Source organism: Schistocerca cancellata, chromosome 3, assembly GCF_023864275.1.
Source record: "Schistocerca cancellata isolate TAMUIC-IGC-003103 chromosome 3, iqSchCanc2.1, whole genome shotgun sequence".
In the NCBI taxonomy this organism is placed as follows: Eukaryota; Metazoa; Arthropoda; class Insecta; order Orthoptera; family Acrididae; genus Schistocerca; species Schistocerca cancellata.
In genome coordinates this window covers 134,154,738-134,175,834 of record NC_064628.1, presented here as the reverse complement: position 1 = coordinate 134,175,834, position 21,097 = coordinate 134,154,738, and the positions used below count along the sequence as shown (strand labels likewise).

At 41.3% G+C, this 21,097-nt stretch overlaps 1 protein-coding gene across 1 annotated transcript in view; it reads left to right on the top strand.

Annotated features, from left to right (window-relative positions):
- The window catches only part of LOC126174755 (calmodulin-binding transcription activator 1), a 1,816,127-nt gene that overhangs the window by 1,199,900 nt on the left and 595,130 nt on the right, over positions 1–21,097 (top strand). The window contains exon 5 of the mRNA XM_049921082.1: positions 10,192–10,283. Within this exon, the coding sequence (XP_049777039.1) occupies positions 10,192–10,283 (92 nt within the window). The remainder of the gene's footprint in view (positions 1–10,191; positions 10,284–21,097) is intronic.

The window sequence follows — 21,097 nt, the reverse complement described above, 5'->3', positions numbered from 1 at the left end:
TTTATGAAACTTCTAAAACAGGCACAGGTAAATTTTGCCCGTTTCTTATTCTTGTATTAAAAAAAATTTATAACAAATGACCTCTGTTTATGGGCCTTTTACTGCGCGCCTTTCGCCTTATAACGTACTGCACTGTACACTTATATGATTAAAATTTTAAAAATTGGAAATAAAAATACAACTTTTATGCTCAAATGCATATTTTTCCTTGGTTTGATACTACCTGTGACGATAACTCAAATTGTGTCTAAAATTCATTTGGAAACCTTGGTGTGCTGTAACTGCAGTAATTCATTAAAAAAAACTGCTGTTTCTTCCAGTAAATTTATGGCTAGTTCTTTATTACCGTTACGAACTATCTACATCTGTTTATTCATATTCGCTAACTCCTCCTGATATGGAGTTTGCCAGCATCTGTGTAAGAGTAATTCAGTTCAAATATTTCGTGCGCAGGGGGTAAATGAGAATATTCTCTTCAATTGAAGAGTTTCGTGAAAGTTTTCATTATACAGTAAACTACATTTCTACAAACGTTTTTATTTCTGTTTTTGAAACTTTTCGTCAAGGAGAAAAATGTCTTATTTCTTATTAGATCAAAGACTAAATAGAAATTTTGGACAGCCTATATATTCAAGTACGGTCTTTTTGTTTCCAGTTTGTACAAACTTTCAATGTCCGAAGTTTTGATTACTGTTGTTAGCTATATCTATTACCAAAGAAAAATACCATGTTAACTTGCATATTTCTGGACATTTTACGTGTTCCGAACATTACGTTTATAGGTGTAATGTCATTGAACACTTTTAATCTGATCTCACAATTAAATACATATTACAAGATTTATAGCATATTGTAAATCGGGCAAATTTTGTCCTTGATTGGTGCTCCATGTAATTCAGAATAACTTGGTGCTCCTAGGATTAAAAGTCTTGAGTTAAAAAGTCGAATGGAGAGGCGATTGTGCAAGTCACTACAGAAAACGGCCTGTTTGTTTATGAAGGAGAGTCTGCATTTAGAGCGGATAATTAGATTACGAAAATCTTGATATGCGTCACATAAGTATTTTCGTCAGACGAAGACATGAAAGAGCTTTTCAAATCACGAGCATGAATAATTCTCTGTTGAATTCGGTAATGTTGAGTGAAGATACAATGAAAGACATGAAAGAAAATCAACTGCAGATTCTCGACTTTGCAGACTCGAAATTCAAAGACTGTCAATTTCACCGAGAACATTTGAAACCATCACAAAGCTGATGGTAGATAGGCTTCACGTGTCATCAAGGATGACTCAGGAATAACTGAGCCTTTTTATAGCTTGCATCTGGGAATGTGTTACAGACACTAGGGGACGACTTTACAAAACAAAATAACACCAACCGGAAGTGTAAATCGAAAGGTTATTTCCGCACCTCGAAATGTCACCTGCAACAACTTAAACCAAGGCGCAGATTTATCCTTGGCCAGCGCTGCTTCCGTAACTTCCTTAATGCTTACCGCGAGATTTGTGTGCGGTTCAGGTCGTTCCCTGTAATTGAATGTGTCGCGAGGCAGCGTGCTTCTTACTCTGCGGCAGTTCTGTTCCACTGAAATACTGATCGACCTTCGTGATGTGTGTGCACAATGCGTCGGTCTTAGCAACAGATTTCCGTGCCTGGCAGCTTAGATACTTCCAGGATCACGTCGACCACAACTTTTATTTCACTGACGTCGGAGCGCGTCTGCGGCTGACGACGTAGGAGGAATGCTACCTAATTTTGCGGGATACTACTGAATGTCGGCTGTGGCATTATTATTTAGATCACAGAACCAGCTCTCTTCCTTTTTTACGTCATTTCGTTTTTCATTTGTCGCTACTGTAATTTTTTTTTTTTTTAATGTGGAAATGGTGAGAACTTGTTTTCATTTGATGGCCCCAGGACTAAAACCTTTGTGTTAAGGCCCAGTGTTACCATGTTATGGAATCTCGTACTGTTGTGTACCAGGACTTATGGGGACCTTGGAATTTGTGCTTTCTCCTTGCACGCTGCTGCGTCATTGTTAAGACAGAAGAACACACAGGAAGAGTATGTTGGGGTAAGATCTAATATACCGCGATGGTTTTAACCACCGGACATTCCTGGCCACGTAGAAGCCGAGTATACGACAATTTTATTTGACCCTCGGATAGGACACTGTCATGTGATACAGGGCTTCTTTCCTTGGCGATAGAATCCACTGATGTGTGGTAAGTTTTCTACTAAATGTAGTCAGGGAGCAGCAAATGATTTACCATATTATTTACCCCATATTTTATCTGATGCTGAAAAAGTTTTTATAGCATTCTCCTTAAGTTGTTTGCCAGGATATTTTAATGTGTCTTCGGGATAGCAGATTGGTTTTAACTTTAGGTAGTGGTGGTTCGCTGTTTATACACATTTTTAAGAGTATGTTATTTTAATTCTATCCAAACAGTATAGATTACAAAATATTACTACCTGGTTTTAAGTATTTTATGTCTACTTAAAAGGTCTGAGGGAAGCATCGGCACATCACTTACAGCGACTAGTAAAAAAGTGTGGTGTGCAAACCAACCTTCGGATTGATGACAGATTTACCTTTCTATGTGGATGAATCATGGATTGGAATCGGATGGATCAGAATTTAATTTGCATTTGACAACAAATGTTTTCATTAAACACCAATAATCATGTTGTGGAGTGCTCTTATCGCGCCATCATCATCATCATCATACGTATTTTTTCCTGTATTATTCTTATTCGTTATATTTCATGGTAAATGTCAATACTTTGAAATATTACATTCATCAGAACTTAAATGGTTCAGTCTATTTGTATATATCTTCTCTGTAAGGAAGCCTATGATTCGACTACCTGGACTGAAGAATCGAGTGGTAAGTCGATGATGAGAAATGAGGAACGCGGATTATCGACGTGATGGCGTAGCTCTAGCGTTGGTTTTCGTGTGTTAAGACACTGACAAAACACTTGAATTAAGATGTGCATCATATCTATACGAACTGCAGAAAGAAAGTAATATGGTGAGTGAAATGTGAACTGTGCGATGTGCTTTTATACATGGATGAACTAAGACATTTATCGCCTGTGCAAATGACGCAAATCTGTGGGTCATGAATGAAAAAGTGCATATGCACGATACAGGTTTCTACATCTAGATGATTACTCTGCAATTCATAGTTAAAGGCCTGGCAGAGGGTTCATCAAATCATCTTGAACCTATTTCTCTGCCGATCCACTCTCGAACAGCACATGGGAAAAAACGAAGACGTAATCTTTCCGTGGGAACTGTAATTTCTCTTATTTTATTATACTGTTCGTTATTCACAATGTAGGTGGGCGCCAGCTAATATTTTCGTGTTCGGAGCGCGAAGTTGGTGATTGAAATTTCATGAGAAGTTCCTGCCTTAATGGAAAAAGGTTTCGTGTTAATGATCGCCACCTCAGTTCGCGCCATATCCGTGGCACTGTCTCCGCTATTTCGCGCCAGTACGAAACAAGCCATCCTTTTTTGGACTTTTTTCTCTATGTGCCCCGTTTACCACACCCGGCATTAATGCTCCAGAAGCGGACGGACAAGCGTGGAGTAAGCTGTCTCTTTAGTAAACCTGTTGCATTTTCTAAGTGTTTTGCTAGTAAATCACAGTCTTTGGCGTGATTTCCCCAAAACATTATCTATGTGATCGTTCAAACTTAACATATTCGTGATTGTAATCCCAAAATATGTAGTTGAATTTGCAGCCCTTAGATTTGTGTGCTTGATTGTGAAACAAATTTTATCGGATTTCTTTTAGTACTCTTGTGGATAACTTCACGTTTTCCATTCTTTAGAGTCGGTTGCCAATTTTCGCATCATACGGGTATCTTATGTAAGTCACTGTTAACTAACAACTAAATTCATTCGCTGTAACGTAACAAGATTAAGTCACCACTAGATAACACGGTCACTTACAGCTTAAAATTAGGCTGACCACGCCGTTGTGTTATAACGTACTTACCCTAATATTCCAAGGAGACTAGACTTTTACTTCTGATTTCAACAAGTATCCTGTTGCAATACAATAAACTAAAACCAGTTTGTGGCTGTGCATCTTTATTAATTATAAATATACTGTATCATGTAACGGGCGCTTTTCTTTAGTAAGGTAGTGTGTGACAAATTAACAAACTACAATTTCTTGAATTGGTTAAAAAGGGTTAAACAGGTCTGTGGCTATGCCTTTGCTGAGGCCCCTTTACTGCCACTGTGGTGTAACTTTGCTCCTGTCGTTATGCACTTGTGTGCAGAGAAAATTGTGAGTACTGCCATCTCTAAAGGTAATGATTGGGAAGGAGGGTATCTTCATAACGAGTCATAGAACTGTGAGAATTCAACAGAAATAACTTTTGTCTTTTGCCAGTATTTCGGCTATAAACCGTTTAGCCATCTTCGAAGCGAGCCATAAGGACAGGCGGTAAAGCGCCTCCGTCCACTAGGGACAGGCTACCCCACTTACATACCCAGCTAATCATAGTGGAAGAAGAGTGCCTCATGGGCGGTTGAGGTATAATGAAACTGTGATCCCTCTGTGACAGACATTGTGTCTCAAATTATGGTTTACAGGTAAACAGTACTGTTATCTGTAAGTGCTAAATATTACCAATACCAGGTTCCACATGCTGTCAAGGTTAAAACCATCATCACATTTACAAAAAAAAAATGGTTCAAATGGCTCTGAGCACTATGGAACTTAACATCTGTGGTCATCAGTCCCCTAGAACTTAGAACTACTTAAACCTAACTAACCTAAGGACATCACACACATCCATGACCGAGGCACAATTCGAACCTGCGACCGTAGCAGTCGCGCGGTTCCGGACTGAGCGCCTAGAACCGCTAGACCACCGCGGCCGGCCACATTTACAAAACCAATTGTCACTTTCAATAGCTTTCCTGAGAACCGAACCCCAGAAGGATAACACAGATGCGAAAATCGGGACTTCCCATAGCGTGCCCCTGCCACTGCAGATTTATCAGGCTGTAGTAGATAGGCACAGGAAATTTCTGAAATTTTACGTTAAGTACGTCCGATATTTGACAAACCACATTGACAAGGATTCTCATGCACTCCAGCCTTCCGTAGAGTCAAATTATTATATACGGAATCAACGGTCGTCGCTGTCTGGTGCTGGCACTAAAATAACATTGACTTTGTTTTTAAAGAGGAGACGACCTATTTTACAAAACAGATCCCTTTCGATCGATAGGAAAGCCATGGACCTGAATCTCTCCTCTTCGTCTTTTTGAGATCGGAAACTTGCTTTCGGTTTGAATTGCGGTTCTTCTATGGTAGACAGCCATTATCTTCAAATAACTTGAGATGTTAGAGTTCTTTCTGTAGTTGTTCCTTATTAATAACTGTGTGTGCAAGCTTATTAAGGACACCATTGGTCTATGCAGAAAGATAACAGTTAGCACTTCGTATTGCTCCCCTGTCGAACACAGTATATGATGTAACGTCGTTCACAGTGGGCGTCACGATAGTGGCCTGTAAGGTGTTTCTTCCTCAAGCATTGTCCATGTACGCTTGCGTAATTGGCTCGTCCTATAGGTATATATATTATCTGATGTAAAGTATTTGGACACTCCTGTATAATGCGGAATTGCACGCTAGTGTCGCTGGTGCGGACCCGCCAATATAAAAGGAGACGGTGGAAACATGAAGATTGACGCCTTCTCTAAAATGTTTATTTCCATAACGTTAGGTAAATTTTTGTTTAATTATCTGTTCTTCCCTGAAGGATTCAGTAACTTTTACCGAGCGAGGTGGCGCAGTGGTTATCACACTGGACTCACATTCGTGAGGACGGCGGTTCAAACCTGCGTCCGGCCATCTAGATTTAGGTTTTCAGTGATTTCTGTAAAGTGCTTCAGGCAAATGGCGGGATGGTTTCTTTGAAAGGGTATGGCCGATTTCCTTCCCCATGCGTGACACAATCCGAGCTTGCTATGTTCTCTAGTGACCTCGATGTCGACGGGAAGTTAAACCCAATCTTCCTTCCTTCTGTCACTTTTGACAACTGTTGACACAATACTAGTTGCCGTTTTTCCCCCAGTGGACGCATCCTGTGCTTTGTTCCACATACACTTTACCTGTTACCGAGGTTACCCTGAAACAGCGAGAATGTGATACCATAGCATATTAAAAAGGCAGCAGATCGTTCCGCATTGCGGCACACGGTAAGTAAGTTGTTTTGGTGAGTCGTGGTAAAAGAATGTCCTGTCGACATCTAGACCCATAGTAACCGATTACTAACTAGTGCTGGACAAGGCACCAGTCCACCAACTCTTGAAGTGATTTTGGCATTCCACGTTCAAAATAAATCTGGAGATCCCCATTCCCGCAGAATGGGAGTACACTGTCTCACGCAGTATTGTTTTTGTTAAGAATTTGTCTGACTTGCATTTAGGTGTGAGCTGCGTACTATGGCTGGCAGGTATTTATTAAGTCGAACATAACTGATACGGCAGTCACTTCCCGGATTAGAGCAGAGGTTCATTTCTTTCAGTACGAAAAACTTGACACCAGACAACACTCACCGCCAGATTTGTACATCTGTAGATATTCACTTATTGGTGCGTTTGTAAGTTTCAGACTGTAGTGAAGATTCAGTTACGTAACTGAACCCCGTACCCTTAGTTGTTGCAAACTATGATATTGCGTGTGCCCACTCCATGCAGTCCAACCACTCCGGTTGAAATCCAACACTCGAAATATTGTAATCAAGAAATAGTCGACTAGGATGGAGCTCGAAAATTAATGGTGTTTAGCTGAAACAATGACAATATTTTCGGTGAGGAGTGATGCGGGGAACGTAAGACGTTGTCTGAGAATTTGGTTGAAAAGACCGATGTAATGAAGAGAGGAGACAGATATTTCGCAGTGAAAATACTTGCGTTCGTTTCCAGAACTGTGACAACGAAAATGCCAGCTCCTGATTATAAAGCACATAAACGTCGGCGACGACGATTTGCAGAAATTTATGTCGTGCTAAGACAAGTGTGTAAATTACGAAGAAAATTACGAAGAAATGTTACTAAGAAAAATACTTGGATTTGTGAGTACTATTGATGTGTGTGTGTGTGTGTGTGTGTGTGTGTGTGTGTGTGTGTGAGTGAGTGAGTGAGTGAGTGAGAAAGAGAGAGAGAGAGAGAGAGAGAGAGAGAGAATTATATGGAAATAGCTTCAAACACGGGGAAATTATATGCATTACTGAAAGAATACCGTGATTATAAGATGTTACATTAGCAAGCAATTACAGGTGTAATATAAAGCTTATTAAGTAAAGAGCAATCTTTGAGGCATAGATGTAGTATGTGTTCTTTTATAATGCAATAACATGTGTGTTAAACTCGAACAACGATTAAGAGTAGCACTAGTAGTTCATCAAAATCAAAATGATGCAGGATAGTGATGCAGTAGGTACTTTTTTGCATTTGTAAATTGAAAATTGTTGTAGTGGTTTGTATGTTGGAAACGGGGCGACATGTCAGTACGGGGCACTGTTTTGTATTCAAATCACGGCGAGATCGCTCGTGCAATAAAATCGAATTTATTGGCCGAAAGGAACCAATACGAATTCAAGTCGCAAACAATGCATCAAGAAATTTCGTTGCATGTCCCTCATTTGTATGCCGTCGTTGACTGTTACGCATGACAGGTAATTCGGTACATATTCGACTGCCTCGGAATAGAAATAAGATGAGGAACTTCATATCAGCTGAATTTTTCCTGCTGAGGCCAAGTGACGTAGATAAACAGGGAAGCAGTCGAAATACAATTGAGTCGGCAAAATCGTACAATGAACACGGCATCGACCGCTCCTAAATTCTCTTATTCTTCAGACTGCTACGTTTTAAGGAAACATTGTTGATTACTGTGGATCATTGAACACAGATATAGGCACTGTTTTTTTTCTGTATTGTGTAATGCATCGTGATCTTTTTTGTTTTCGCCTTACAGGCATAATGCATTTTCTAACACTAAGGAAAGGCAAAGAAAAACTTTTTTGTGTTGCGTAAAAAGGAAGCGATATAACCGTCTTCAGGGACTGACCCTTTTATGTAACACTCGCATTATCGAGAGCAAACTACATTTAGAATCCTAGACACTGATATCACAGTGACATCAGTGATGTGTCATCGCTATAACTTTGGTGAATGGTTAATGATAATAATGAATAGCACTAGCTGAAAAAATTAGCAGTAAAAATCACTTGCACAATCAATTGAACGTGAGTAATATCGATCTTGAAACTTTTTAAAATGTTGAGAAGAAAAGGAAAAAAAATTCCCTGACAACAGTGTACCTAAGTGCAGTTTCCTGTATCTTTTCCTGAATCTAAACTTAAAATCTGATTTTCTATCCACCCGTCCTAATTCGAGTGGAAACTTGAAACAGCGTCTCCTGTGCTACAGCGATACTTTCATTTTGGAATGAAACACATAACAGCAGACACCTAACGGTCTTTACCAAGTCGAAAATGTAGAGGTGCTAAACAATCATATTTCCTGTTCCCTCTTTGAGAAAATTAAGTAGCATCCGGTAATACTGATATTGATTTTTGTTTCATCTAAATGTTGATTAAAATTATCTTACAAAATTAGGTATTTTTGTGAATAGTCATAACAGTAAGTATTCTGTTTTAAATATGGCCAATTATTAACTGTGAAGTAAAGATGTCAGTATGATTCTACCCCATCGGCTCAGGGTTTATTTAGTATTACGTTTCTGGTATTTATTTCACTACTTGCGTTGTTCTAAAAGACTACCTGCTTTTGTACTGATCGGACTGATGACGCGACACTGTGAGTTGGTCCTACGATGCATTATCGTGTTCACCCTCGGTTATTGGAAGTATGATGTCAGTTTACTGTAGAGTGAATGATGTGGCCAGTTCAAAAACTTTTCGCTTATCACATCGCATGTGAGTAGCTTGTATCAGTTTCCTTAAGATGAATGAAAAAGTAAAAATGTATTTTTTAAGCTCACACTACACACAATAAGTGTAATAGCGGTAAGTCTTTGAACCAAACGCTGCAAAACAGCGCCATGATGCAGAACGAACAGAGCCAGCAGAGCACCCATTCTGTCTCGTTGAAGTTTGCCGCCTCCCTCTTATGCAGGGAAAAAATTGCTTCCGATGTGTCGTGTTATTAATTTCAGATTCGCTGGTAGATAAGAAGCAGCAGCTCAGCATATTATATGCAGCTGAATGCTTTTACTTGCGTGACATTTCACATTCGCTTATAACGTATACTGATTTAATTTTTGTTTTGATTATGTTCTGCGCCCCTTTCACTTACTATCAACGGGTTTAAATAAAGTAGCTTAATGTAAATACCTCAACAGAGAATCCAGAGTGATTTTTCAGTTTTAATATCATAGAATTATTTGCAAGAAATCTAACATTATCCCTGTGTATTACGCGTGCAATATGAGAACACTTAATGCATATTCACCTCAGTCATTTCTGTTAACAAGTTTCTTGCAGTGCCTCACGATTTTCTTGTAACAGTAAAATACATTCTTATACGCACCACAGTGAATCAGGTGACAGTCACATTTTGTGGTGTATTACTGCTCGTGTGTTTTCATTGTTCCTTACCATGCGATGAGAAATATGGCAAAGAAAAGATAGTTTGCTAAATATATGGTGTGATTCAACTGCACGTATCACTTGGTTTTATGCAACCCACAATCTTCAAATACTAAGCGGAAGATTTTCATATTCTCACACTGGCTAGACACAGATTGTTAGTCCTACACTAAAATCAAACGGATCTTTCTGTAGGAAATTTAAAGTAGTTAAATTTTGTATTGGGATACGTTTTCGCTAGCGGCCGTAGTTTTCGAATTATACAAGAAAAACGTTCGAAAGTTATCTTGAAACGCGTTTCTCTTGAATAGCTCGTAAATCGTGGCCACCAGCGAAAACGTATCTCAGTTCACAATTTAACTGCATTAAATTTCCTACAAAAAGGCCTGATTCATTTTTCTACAGGACTGATAGTTTGTGCATAGCGAGCGAGAGAATGTGAAAATCCAGGGGTTGCGGACTGCATAAAAACCCAGAGGTAGGGCTGTTGTGAATCCAGCAGTTGTTCAGTCTGAACACTCTGTCTTTTGTTTCAGATGGAGAGGCCATCAAACTGCCGGACAACTTGGAAAGCCTGCCGAAAGCTGACCACTTTCCCACGCAGAGGCATCGGTGGAACACCAATGAGGTAAGCAGTAACACATGTGTTACTTGACTTAGTGGTGTGCTCTCGCCGCCCTTGTGTTTTGTGACTTCCACAAATTGAACATTAGTATAACGAATCTGTGTAAGTATTAGGAGACAGAGTGCTACCTTCATTAACCCTATTTATTTGACCATCGTGTAGTCTGTTTTTAAGTGGTAGATTTTTTATTTTTATGTTTATTTTGGAGAAACCACGACCCCTAAGTGTTCCGACTGAGAAGTCCTTACGCCATATCGCACTCATCTCTACGTTACAGTTCTAATGGCCTCTGCTGTGTGCGGTTTCACTCACATTTTAGTGCTTTAAGGAACACTAAGAAGTGGAAAATTTGATGCACTTTGTCCAATTTAAACAGGCATAACGCAGTTCGGTACACACGTACCGAAAAATTAAGTCTACTCTTCCTCATGGCCCCATAATGTTATTACCCTCTGAAGAGTTATTACCATTTTTTTAACAGCAAGAAACTAACGCAGAGAACAGAAGAGCATAATTTTATGTTTTTGTTTTGACCATTTATTTGCTTTGGATGCTCAAGAGGTTCACTCAGATACAGAGGAAGTTACGTTCTAATGAGCGAATTAATGAAATCATCTAGAAATGGTCAACAATATTTCAACGTGGGGTTGTCGCCAATAAACACCTTCCCTCATTGTACCCGCATGAAACACTACTGATGTTCCCGTATGTCACCGCAAACCGTAATATTCGCGAAAAAATATTTGTTTTTAGTTATACAAATTAAACTGCTTTAGGGATAATTTCAACTTTTCTCAGCTATAAATTGGCTGTCCCTATACAAATAATGCTGTAATTTCACGCGACAGAACTTCGTTTTTCCAAATTCTGTGAGATTATGCTATGATATTTGTAATGTCGGAACCAGTTGCATCATAAAGCGTGGTGTTTTTTGCGAATATTACGGTTTGCGGTGATATACGAGAACACCACATGTGACTCAAGCGGGTAAAATGAGGGAAATGGTTCATTGGCGACGACTTGGATGTGAGGTACGTACTGTCGGTACAAGAACAGAGTATGTGTATCAAGTCTGAAGTTGTGTTTTCCTTAGCGAAGCTGGTTCATGCGACATTGGTTATCACCTCTCCGTCCACCGCTACTAATATTTTGCTGCTTACTGGTAACATTATTAGAAAAATTATATCTGTTAAGAAAAGCTCCTTTAGGTATTCGCAGAGCAACAGCTACATAATGTGACCGAGAATCAGCGTGCTGGTTGGGCAGAGCAACACAACGCTTCCAACAATAGCGAAACTTTTTCTATAGTCCTAATGTAACACCAAGGACTGTCAGAGAACATAAGTGGGCATGCCTGTAAAGCATTACAGTTGACTGGTTCAATCAACGATGAATAAATTGCGTAATGGTAGTGTGGAAGTTTCGGGGTTTATTTTCTTTCTATCCGATTTCTAATCTTCCGTTTAATGGTTAAGCTAGATTGGCTGTATCGTAGAAGAGACACATAATTGCTTCACAGAAGTACTTGCTTGAGAAAAGTTGAAGAATTTGGAATACTTGGAATCTAGTAAGATCAGAGCAATAGACAATCTTACAAAAACGGGCCATCTTGTCTAAGGTGTCAGGCATGTACGAATGATTACGGTCAATGGTCAGTGCCTCTAATGTGGTACTGCTCAGCTTTAATATTATTCACGTTCTCAACTGTTTCAGTTACAGATTACAAAACTCTGCTTTTGTTTTGGTTGCTGGAGTGAATTCTTTGGTCTGCGTAGTCCTGCAATGTCTCAGTACCGCACGAATTGTCAGTTGCTTGTACTGGGGACGAAGAATCGATCTTCCTAACGTGTCTGTCGCTATTATCGGCGTTTCATTCGTGACGCAATGAATTTTTGTAAATTTTTAAGTTGTTTCCCCTATTGAACGAGAAGCGGTGGAATAGCGTCTCTGTCGTTACTTCGTCTTCTGGTCAGGTGCTAAATGTACTTTGTTTATAAGTGACTTGCCCTATCTGCAGTTGACGCTGCAGTCTGTTGTAGCGTAATCCATTCGTAAACCACACTGGCATGGTGCGTGTTTTAAAACCGATGAAGCCCGTCACTGTTTAGTGGTACTGGTTTGTAAGCTGTCCTGTTTCGGTAACAGCATGTGGATTATGTGAATTATCGGGAAATCCATTGGACATCGGTTAATCGGTGCAAAAACACCGAAAACGCATTAAATTCACATTTCTCGTAATACTTGTTAATCATTTGACCTCTCTGTGTTTTCCGCTTTGGCCTAACGAGGAAGTATTGGAACCTCGTTCAATCAGCAGATTGTTTTATCATTGTTCATAATGGCGAATTTCACGTTATTATACACAGAGCGCGGGGCCGCGCCGCTTATTTACGGCGAGAGAGAAATAATTACCACTGAGTGCTTAAAGTGCATAGGTTAGTAGGTCTCTTGTTGCGTCACTCATTAAAACTGTCATAAATTATTATAGAAAATGTTATGCTGTTATACGCATAGCCCCATTGTAGAATCTGTCCTGAATTCCTGTGGTCATTTATATAGCAAGTCTGTGGAACACTTGAGCTTCCATAAGTTCTTGTGATTGTTTGCCTCATGTGCAACTGGTCCATAAAGAAAAATTCAACGATATGATTTTATATTAAATAGATAGTGTGAGGTAGTCTATGTTCCTAACAAAGTTACGTGGGAAGTTCGTGAACTTAATATTCATGGTCGAACAACTGTGCATAAGACGCACTTCGTATTCATAAAACTGGGAGCTACTTCACCATGCAGAAGAAAAAGGATATCAGACAATTTCTTTTCTGTACGTAAGACATGAGTATTACTCGCTTCCATAGCAAGATCGCTATCTCACGCTTGTGCGACAGCGCTCAAATTGAAGGTTGTTGGTTTTAATCCTTGTGAAGGAAAAATTTCGTCTACAGTATTTGACGGAGAGGGAGACACATAATTTGTCCATCGGATGAGGCCCTTAACCTCGGCGGCCTTAACGAAACAGTAACTATTTCTCAAGGAAAAGAACCATAATGCGCGAAGAAAGAAAATCTTTCCAATTAAGCGGATCTGAGTCTACCTTTCTGGTAGAATGTACTTGTGAACAACGCCATACGATCTTACGTTACCGATGTACAATGTACGTTTCATGATCAAGAACAGTTGTTCGTATTCCGTGGTTTCAGTGGGTAATGATCTTGAGAGTATCTGAACCATAACGAATATATGAGGGATTGAAGGAACTGAAACCTACAATGATGACTAAGCTACCTACATTTTACATGACTACTCTTCAATTAACACTCAAGTGTTTGGCAGAAGGATTTTAGTACCAATTTCAGACTATTTCTCAACCGTTCCACTTTCGTACTGTACGAGGGTAAAGTGAACACCCAAATCTTTCCATGCAAGCTCTGATTTCCTTTATTTTATTACTGTGGTAGTGTCTCCCTGTGGAGGTGGTAATCAACAAAACATTTTTGTCTTCCGGGGAGAGAAAAATTGTTCAAATGGCTCTGAGCATTATGGGACTTAACTTCTGAGGTCATCAGTCCCCTAGAACTTAGAACTACTTAAACCTAACTAACCTAAGGACATCAAACACACCCATGCCCGAGGCAGGATTTGAACCTGCGACCGGCCTAGAACCTCTCGGCCGGCTCCGGGGAGGAAGTTGGTGTAAAAAAAAAAAAAAAAAAAAAACCACTCGTGAAAAGATCTCTCGGTGACGAAAACGCCTTTGTGTGAACGATTGCCGCCCTGGTCATTTATCATATCGATGACATTATGTGCCCTGTTTTGCAATCATACGAAACGAGCTGCCCTGCTCTGAACTTTTTCGATGTCCTTCTTCAGTCCTATCTGGTGCGGATCCCATACGACGCAGCAGCATTCCAGAAGATGACGAAAAGTGCAGTGTAGGCAGTATCTGTGTAAGGTCTGTTGCGTCTTGTAAGTGTTCTAACAATAAAACGCAGTCTTCGGTTCGCGTTCCCCACAACGTTATCTATGTAATCGTTTAATTTAAGCTACTGGTAACTGTGATCCGTAGATATTACTTGAATTGACAACGTTGAAATTTTTGTGATTTTCGTGTAACCGAAATTTAATGGATTTCATTTAGTACTCGTGTGGGTGACGTTAGACTTTTGGCACCATACAGGTACTTTCTAAGATGGCTGTTCATATTGTCTCTTACATCGTTTACATAGATTAGGCACAGTTGAGAGGCTATAATACTTTCTTGGAGATGCAAGATATAACTTCTGTTCTACTACTAACTTTGACCTTTCTGACAGGAAAACACGAATCTAGTCGCACAACTGAGATGAGAACCCAGAGCCACACTGTTAGATTAGAAGCCGCTTGTGAGGAGTGTTGCCAAAAGCTTTCAGGAAATCTAAAAATATGGAATCAGTTGGAGATCTCATGTCGATGCCATTCATTACTTCTTGCGAATAAAGAACCAGTCGTGTTTCACAAGAACGATAATTTCTGAATCCGTGGTGGCTCTATGCGAATAGATTGTTTCCTTCCAGGAATTTATAGTGTTCGAGCACAGTGTATATTCCAGAATCCTACTGCAAATCGATGTTACTTATATTGGTGTGCAGTGGAGTAGAGTATATTACTTGTATTTCCTTTCGTAAGTATTAGTACGTTCTGTGCAACTTTCAAGGTTTCAGGTACGGATCTTTCGTTTTAAGAGCTGCTGTTTATGATTGTTTAAGTGGAGCTATTTCACGAGAATAGTCTGAAAGGAGTGTAATTGATATACAAAATGGTGCGGAAAATTAGCCTTTATTAAGTGATGTAAGATGCCTCGCTACACCGAGGATATCTACTTCTAAGTTACTCGTGTTGGCATCTGTTGCTGCTTGTAATTCTGTAATATTTACTGCGTCTTCTTTGATAAAAATTTTTCGAAAAACCGTATTTAGAATCTGTGCTTTAGTGGCGCTGTCTTTGGTAACATTATCATTGCAGCCGCGTATGTATTGATTGTTTCGGTTCATGTTCTACAGGAGAGTTTTCGCCCCTTAATCGAAGGAAAGTTACGAGGCTGTATACTATAACGTGTACGTAGGGTCATACCCTTCAGCCGGCCGGGGTGGCCGAGTGGTTCTAGGCGCTACAATCTGGAACCGCGCGACCGCTGCGGTCGCAGGTTCGAATCCTGCCTCGGGCATAGATGTGTGTTATATCCTTAGGTTAGTTAGGTTTAAGTAGTTCTAAGTTCTGTGGGACTGATGACCTCGGAAGTTATGTCCCATAGTGCTCAGAGCCATTTGAACCATTTTTCAATCAGTTCCCAACTGTACTCCCCGGATGGCATAATTCTGTGAGCAAACCTCACCTCTATTCCGAAGTGTGCCAAGATTATTTGTTCACCCGGTTTAGTGTCTACCGCCAGTAGCTGAGTGGTCAGCGCTACAGAATGTCAGTCCTAAGGGCCCGGGTTCGATTCCCGGCTGGGTCGGAGATTTTCTCCGCTCGGGGACTGGGTGTTGTGTTGTCCTAATCATCATCATTTCATCCCCATCGACGCGCAAGTCGCGAAGTGGCGTCAAATAGAAAGACCGGTCTACCCGACGGGAGGCCCTAGTCACACGACATTTATTTCATTGCCTGGTGTAGTGAGGTGGGAAGGTGAGCTCTCTGAATGAGTGCCGAGTCCTGTGTTTCGTACGGCCGGGCGGGGGCTTCCGGAGGTCCGCCAACTCCAGACGACCTTCCTCTATCGACCAGAGGCTCGGGGCGTGGGCGCTCGTCGGTCGTCGCGGCAGCGCGTGGTTTGTGTTTAAAGCGCTCCAGGTGAGGATTTCCTTCCGCGGCAGGCGGCGGCGGCGGAGGGAGACGAATTGCAGGCGGCAGATAAGGCGGTCGCGCCGCATTTGTTACCCGCGCTGCGCCGCGCCCCGCCGTCCTGGCGCCGCGGCGTGCCGTGGCGCCGCTATAGGAAAACGATACTCCTTGCTGAGCCGTTGTCTCAGCACTGCACAACGGCCGGGCCGTTTCGGCGGAATTAAAGGTGGTGTCGCCACCGCCACTGCACGCTGTCACCGCCTCCGCCCACGCAAATTGAATACGTCAGTAGATGATGATGGCACGCTCGTCGTAATTGACGCAAATCGTGTGCGGGGAATCGTCGTATCCACAGCCAAGAGCTGTAGAGCAATAGTAACAAACGGAGAATAACAATAAGTCTTACATGGGAAAAACCGACCACTTAAAACCGATACCACCATTTAAATTCTCAACAACCGGTATTATAACGTATTTCATACTAATAACACAGTAAAAACAAAGCCGAAATAGTAATTAGCCTTAGAAGCAGTGCTAAAATATTTCGTAAAAAAGGAGTAATTCTTATTTTTAAAATTTCCATTGGTACAAATATTGCGTTGTTATAGAAAATGAGAAAAGCGATCAGTGCTATTTTAATAACAATACGGACAGAAACTAGTAACAAACACATGGTATAAGAATTTGTACAGCATTGCTGAGACAATAATGTCCCTGTTGCCGTGTGTCGTGGCTCAAGGTACACGTGTAGGTGCAGTGTGTAAGCCTCGCCCCCACCTGGCCTGTGCGGTGGTTTCTCGCTGTCGTCGCCGGACATCTGTCTTAATGAGGGATATTTGTACGAAGTGACGTAGCAGTGCAGTACAATGCTTCATTTGCTTTAAAAGATTAAAGACTTCTTCAACGTTTCCATAAAGTAATAAAAGAGGACGGAAGTTATGGTAACAGTAGTAAATTCAAACCTTAACAACAAGTCGCTGGTAGTATACAATAAAAATAGAAAGTAGCTGACCTGCTGCTGTCTCTACATCAGTGGTTCCCAACTGAGGTCATCAGTCCCATAGAACTTAGAACTATTTAAACCTAACTGACCTAAGGACATCACACGCATCCATGCCCGCGGCAGAATTCGAACCTGCGACCGTGGCGGTTGTGCTATTCCAGACTGAAGCGCCTAGAACCGCTCGGCCACCACGGCCGGCACTATTTCTCAACTGGTAGCATTAATGCGATGGAGGTTACAGGTTCCTTACATAGTCCACTCACTGCACACGAATGTTGTGCCTTATCCCCTACAGCGCTGGTAATAAAAGTGAGATATATGCATAACAAACGCTAAATATCTCAAGAAAATGTCTTCTCCAAGCTGTAAATAGTACCTGAGGTAGTCCAGAAGTTATTTCATTACTCGCTTCGAAACGAATAAATGAAGTAATTGATTGCACGACACAGCAGTTACCACATGACGGTTACTGTAGTGTTGTACACAGTATTATTATTATTATTATTATTATTATTATTATTATTGTAAATGTTACTAGTACTGGCTGTGGTCAGACACACGGCATTAACAGCGTAGAGCTCTGGAATCTTCCAATTCCTGCCAGTTCAGAAGTATGGAGTGGAACAATCAAGTGATTTACGAACGGCAAGTATAGTGCACATATTTCAACTTGGTTGATTTTAAATAATGTTGCAGTGTGCAGGTTAAGCAATTGCCACAATAGAGACGAGTAATGCAGGGGAAGTATGTTTTGTAACCCACTGTCGATAGTTAGCTTTCTTATCTGAGAAGCAGTTGTATCACTGAAGATGCACCACGAATTCCTTCCTTCATCATTCATTCCAACACACACACACACACACACACAAACTAAATATCATTCATCTTTCATCATTTAATAAATAAAAGTGTTCCATGAATAGTCTTTCATTCTGCAGTTTAGCTGGGTGCTAAAGTTGGTGATAATCTGGGGAGGGGTGGGGTGGGGGCGCAATTCTAATTGCACTCAGGGGTAAAGGTTTAAGAAAGGCTGGGAACCACTGGTGTACATGATATGTCTTTATATCTCCTATTAGCCCTTGAAAACGAAACAAATTAACACGAAGAACAGAGTTCTACAACCTCAGTCTTCACCATTTACCTCTGATTATTGGTAATGCCCAAATAGTGGTATGATCCACGATTACAACCTGATTTTTGAGCAGAGTTTCAAAAAATTAGAGTCAGTAGGAGAATACTGATAATTTTTTTGTAGTAGTCAAGCATTTGTCACTTTCCGGGAAAAGCACCAATCCGTGAACGGGCTAAGTTTTCTCTCATCTCCCTGTTTAATTTATACTTTTGACCCGACCCATCTTAAAACTGAGGGAGTCAAAATTTTTCAATCTTTGCAGCATTTCTATGTTTATTACAGGAGATGAGAGGAATAAAATACCGATAATCCGTTATTTCAGAAACAGATTATTTTGAACAGTTTTAACACTCATGTTAAACAGCCGTGAAAAAAAAACAACAATAAACAGAGCACCGGCCGTTTCAGCGATAAACGCCATCTCCATAGGACAGCCAGCCAGGTTCCAGCCGGCCAAGTATAGCGAGCTATTTGTGAACACAGAGTCATTCAAGGACAATACAGAGTACTACTGATAGTTACAGCTTCAAGTGTACTCAGTAGACATGTCGACGATAAGAGTGAGGCCAGCATTTGCTGGCTAGATAGAGAGCGTGGGACGAGAGGGATAAAGTGAGAGGGGCTTTGCTAGAGACATCGATATGTCATAAAAAGCCATTGGCAAGCTTGGGACGTAGTGTTTGACCATTAGGTAGAAACGCCTCTCTCTCACTCCACCCAACCTCTGGGAAACTACTGAAGAACAGTGAACAGTAATAGTCAGTGAGGTGTCCTACTTGACAGTCACGTTCTTTAAATGGGAATCTCTGGAGGGAAGGCGACAATCTTTTCGAGAAGCACTAGTGAGAAAATTTAGGGAACCGGCATTTGAAGCTGACTGAGAACGACTCTGCTGCGCGTAAGGACCACGAAGATAAGACATACGGAGGCATATAGATAGTTCTTTTTTCGCTCTGTTTGCGAGTGAATAGGAAAAGAAACGCGCCGTACAGTGGATTGCGGAGTATCTTTGTGGACGTAGACGTAGATGTAGAGAGGTCATAGGCGCCACGACGTGTCAGCGACAATCGGAGGCGTAGAGGAAAGCCGTACAAAACTCTGAGGCAGGACGCTCCGAGAAACTGAAGTCAGAGAAGTCGAGTGAAGTCAGGGGGACAGAGAGAACCAGGAGAGCAGCCAGGCAGGGCTAAGCAGAATCAATTGTAGTAGTATCAGCACAGTTAACCAAATCATAGGCGAGTAGCTGGGGAACTCTGTGTATCGTATAGTGGGTGCGGGCTCAGTTAATACTGAGAGTCTTATCTCAGACCAGACAGAAGGCTGCTAGCCAGTCACCGTCTCTGTTCCTGAGTACTACTCCTTCAAGAAAAGTGGGGCAAGAGTTGAAACTGTTTTCTGAAGAAATTTAGAAGTCCCAAAACACTTGTAGTTCAGTCACTCTCCAATCCTTACGTTTTGCAATAAGGGGTCTTACATTATATCCAGGTCAAGACTCCCTCTCACATAGGCCAACCGGCTAATTCCCATCTCACGAACCTTGGCGCCCAATCTCAGGCAATTATTACGCCTGGGACGCGTCTTTATAATGGTCCCCACGGAGAGCAGAACCATAGTTTTGATTACGTTGTCTACTTAGTGTTTTCTTCGCCATTAGTGACTTCCGCTGCTGAATACAGTAATCCCTCTAACACGCCATAACTTATGATCAGTTAGTAAACAGTTCTGATCAGTTAGTAAACATGTTTTTTCCCATTCTTCCGGTCGTCTCTGTTCCTCTTTCTGTCTACGTTTGCTTGTGAAAAATGCATGAAGCTCCTGCCTTCCTCCACTTACGTGCCACTTGCACTCTTCGCCATTTACACTTCGTCCCGTCACTCTTCTCCTCACTCACTCTTCCTATCTTTCTTAATTTTCAATTCCTATTATTGTTAAAAAATCAAGTTCCTTTACAGCGCATTTAGGGTATCCCTATTACTGACTGATCGAAGCCGGCCGGTGTGGCCGAGCGGTTCTAGGCGCTTCAGTCTGGAACCGAGTGACCGCTACGGTCGCAGGTTCGAATCCTGCCTCGGGCATGGATGTGTGTGATGTGCTTAGGTTAGTTAGATTTAAGTAGTTCTAAGTTCTAGGGGACTGAAGACCTCAGATGTTAAGTCCCATAGTGCTCAGAGCCATTTTTGACTGATCGAAACCATGAGAATATGAATCCTACTGAGCGAAGTGCCGTAGTGACAAAGACAGAGAACTCCCATTTGGGAGTAGCGGTGTTCATATCCACGTCTGGCCATCCATATTTAAGTTTTCCGTGATTTTCATCAATCGGTTAAGGCGAATGCCCTAACGATCCTTTTGGAAAGGATGCGGTCGACTTCCTTCTCGCACCTTCTGATCTACGATCTTGTACTTTGTCTGTAACGGACTCTCTGTTGAGGGGACAATAAACTCTCATGTTCTTTCTTTCCTTCGAAAAAGGAACCTAAGCGACCTCTTCGCATTCTAAAGCTGGCGAGCCGACTGAGATACCCAGTAATACAGCGCACTCAGAAGATTTATGTCGCCAGTTGACTTCCTTCTTTAAAAATAAAATATAGCAGTCATTAACTCGAAGGTTGGTCCGAACACAACAGTGCAACAGCGCTTTAACAGGGACGGATCTTGTTCGAGTCGATATGTCCTTGCCTTCCTTCGACATTGGAGCTGACTCACCCAACGAGTTATTGGGGGCACTACAGCTTAACGTGGACTCTGAACCATGCTGCAACTCGGTATTTTCCAGACCAACAAACATTGTGGACGTGAAACAAATGATAAGTGACACATAAAAGTCGAACCAGTGATATGGGACCGAACCCAAGGTCTTGA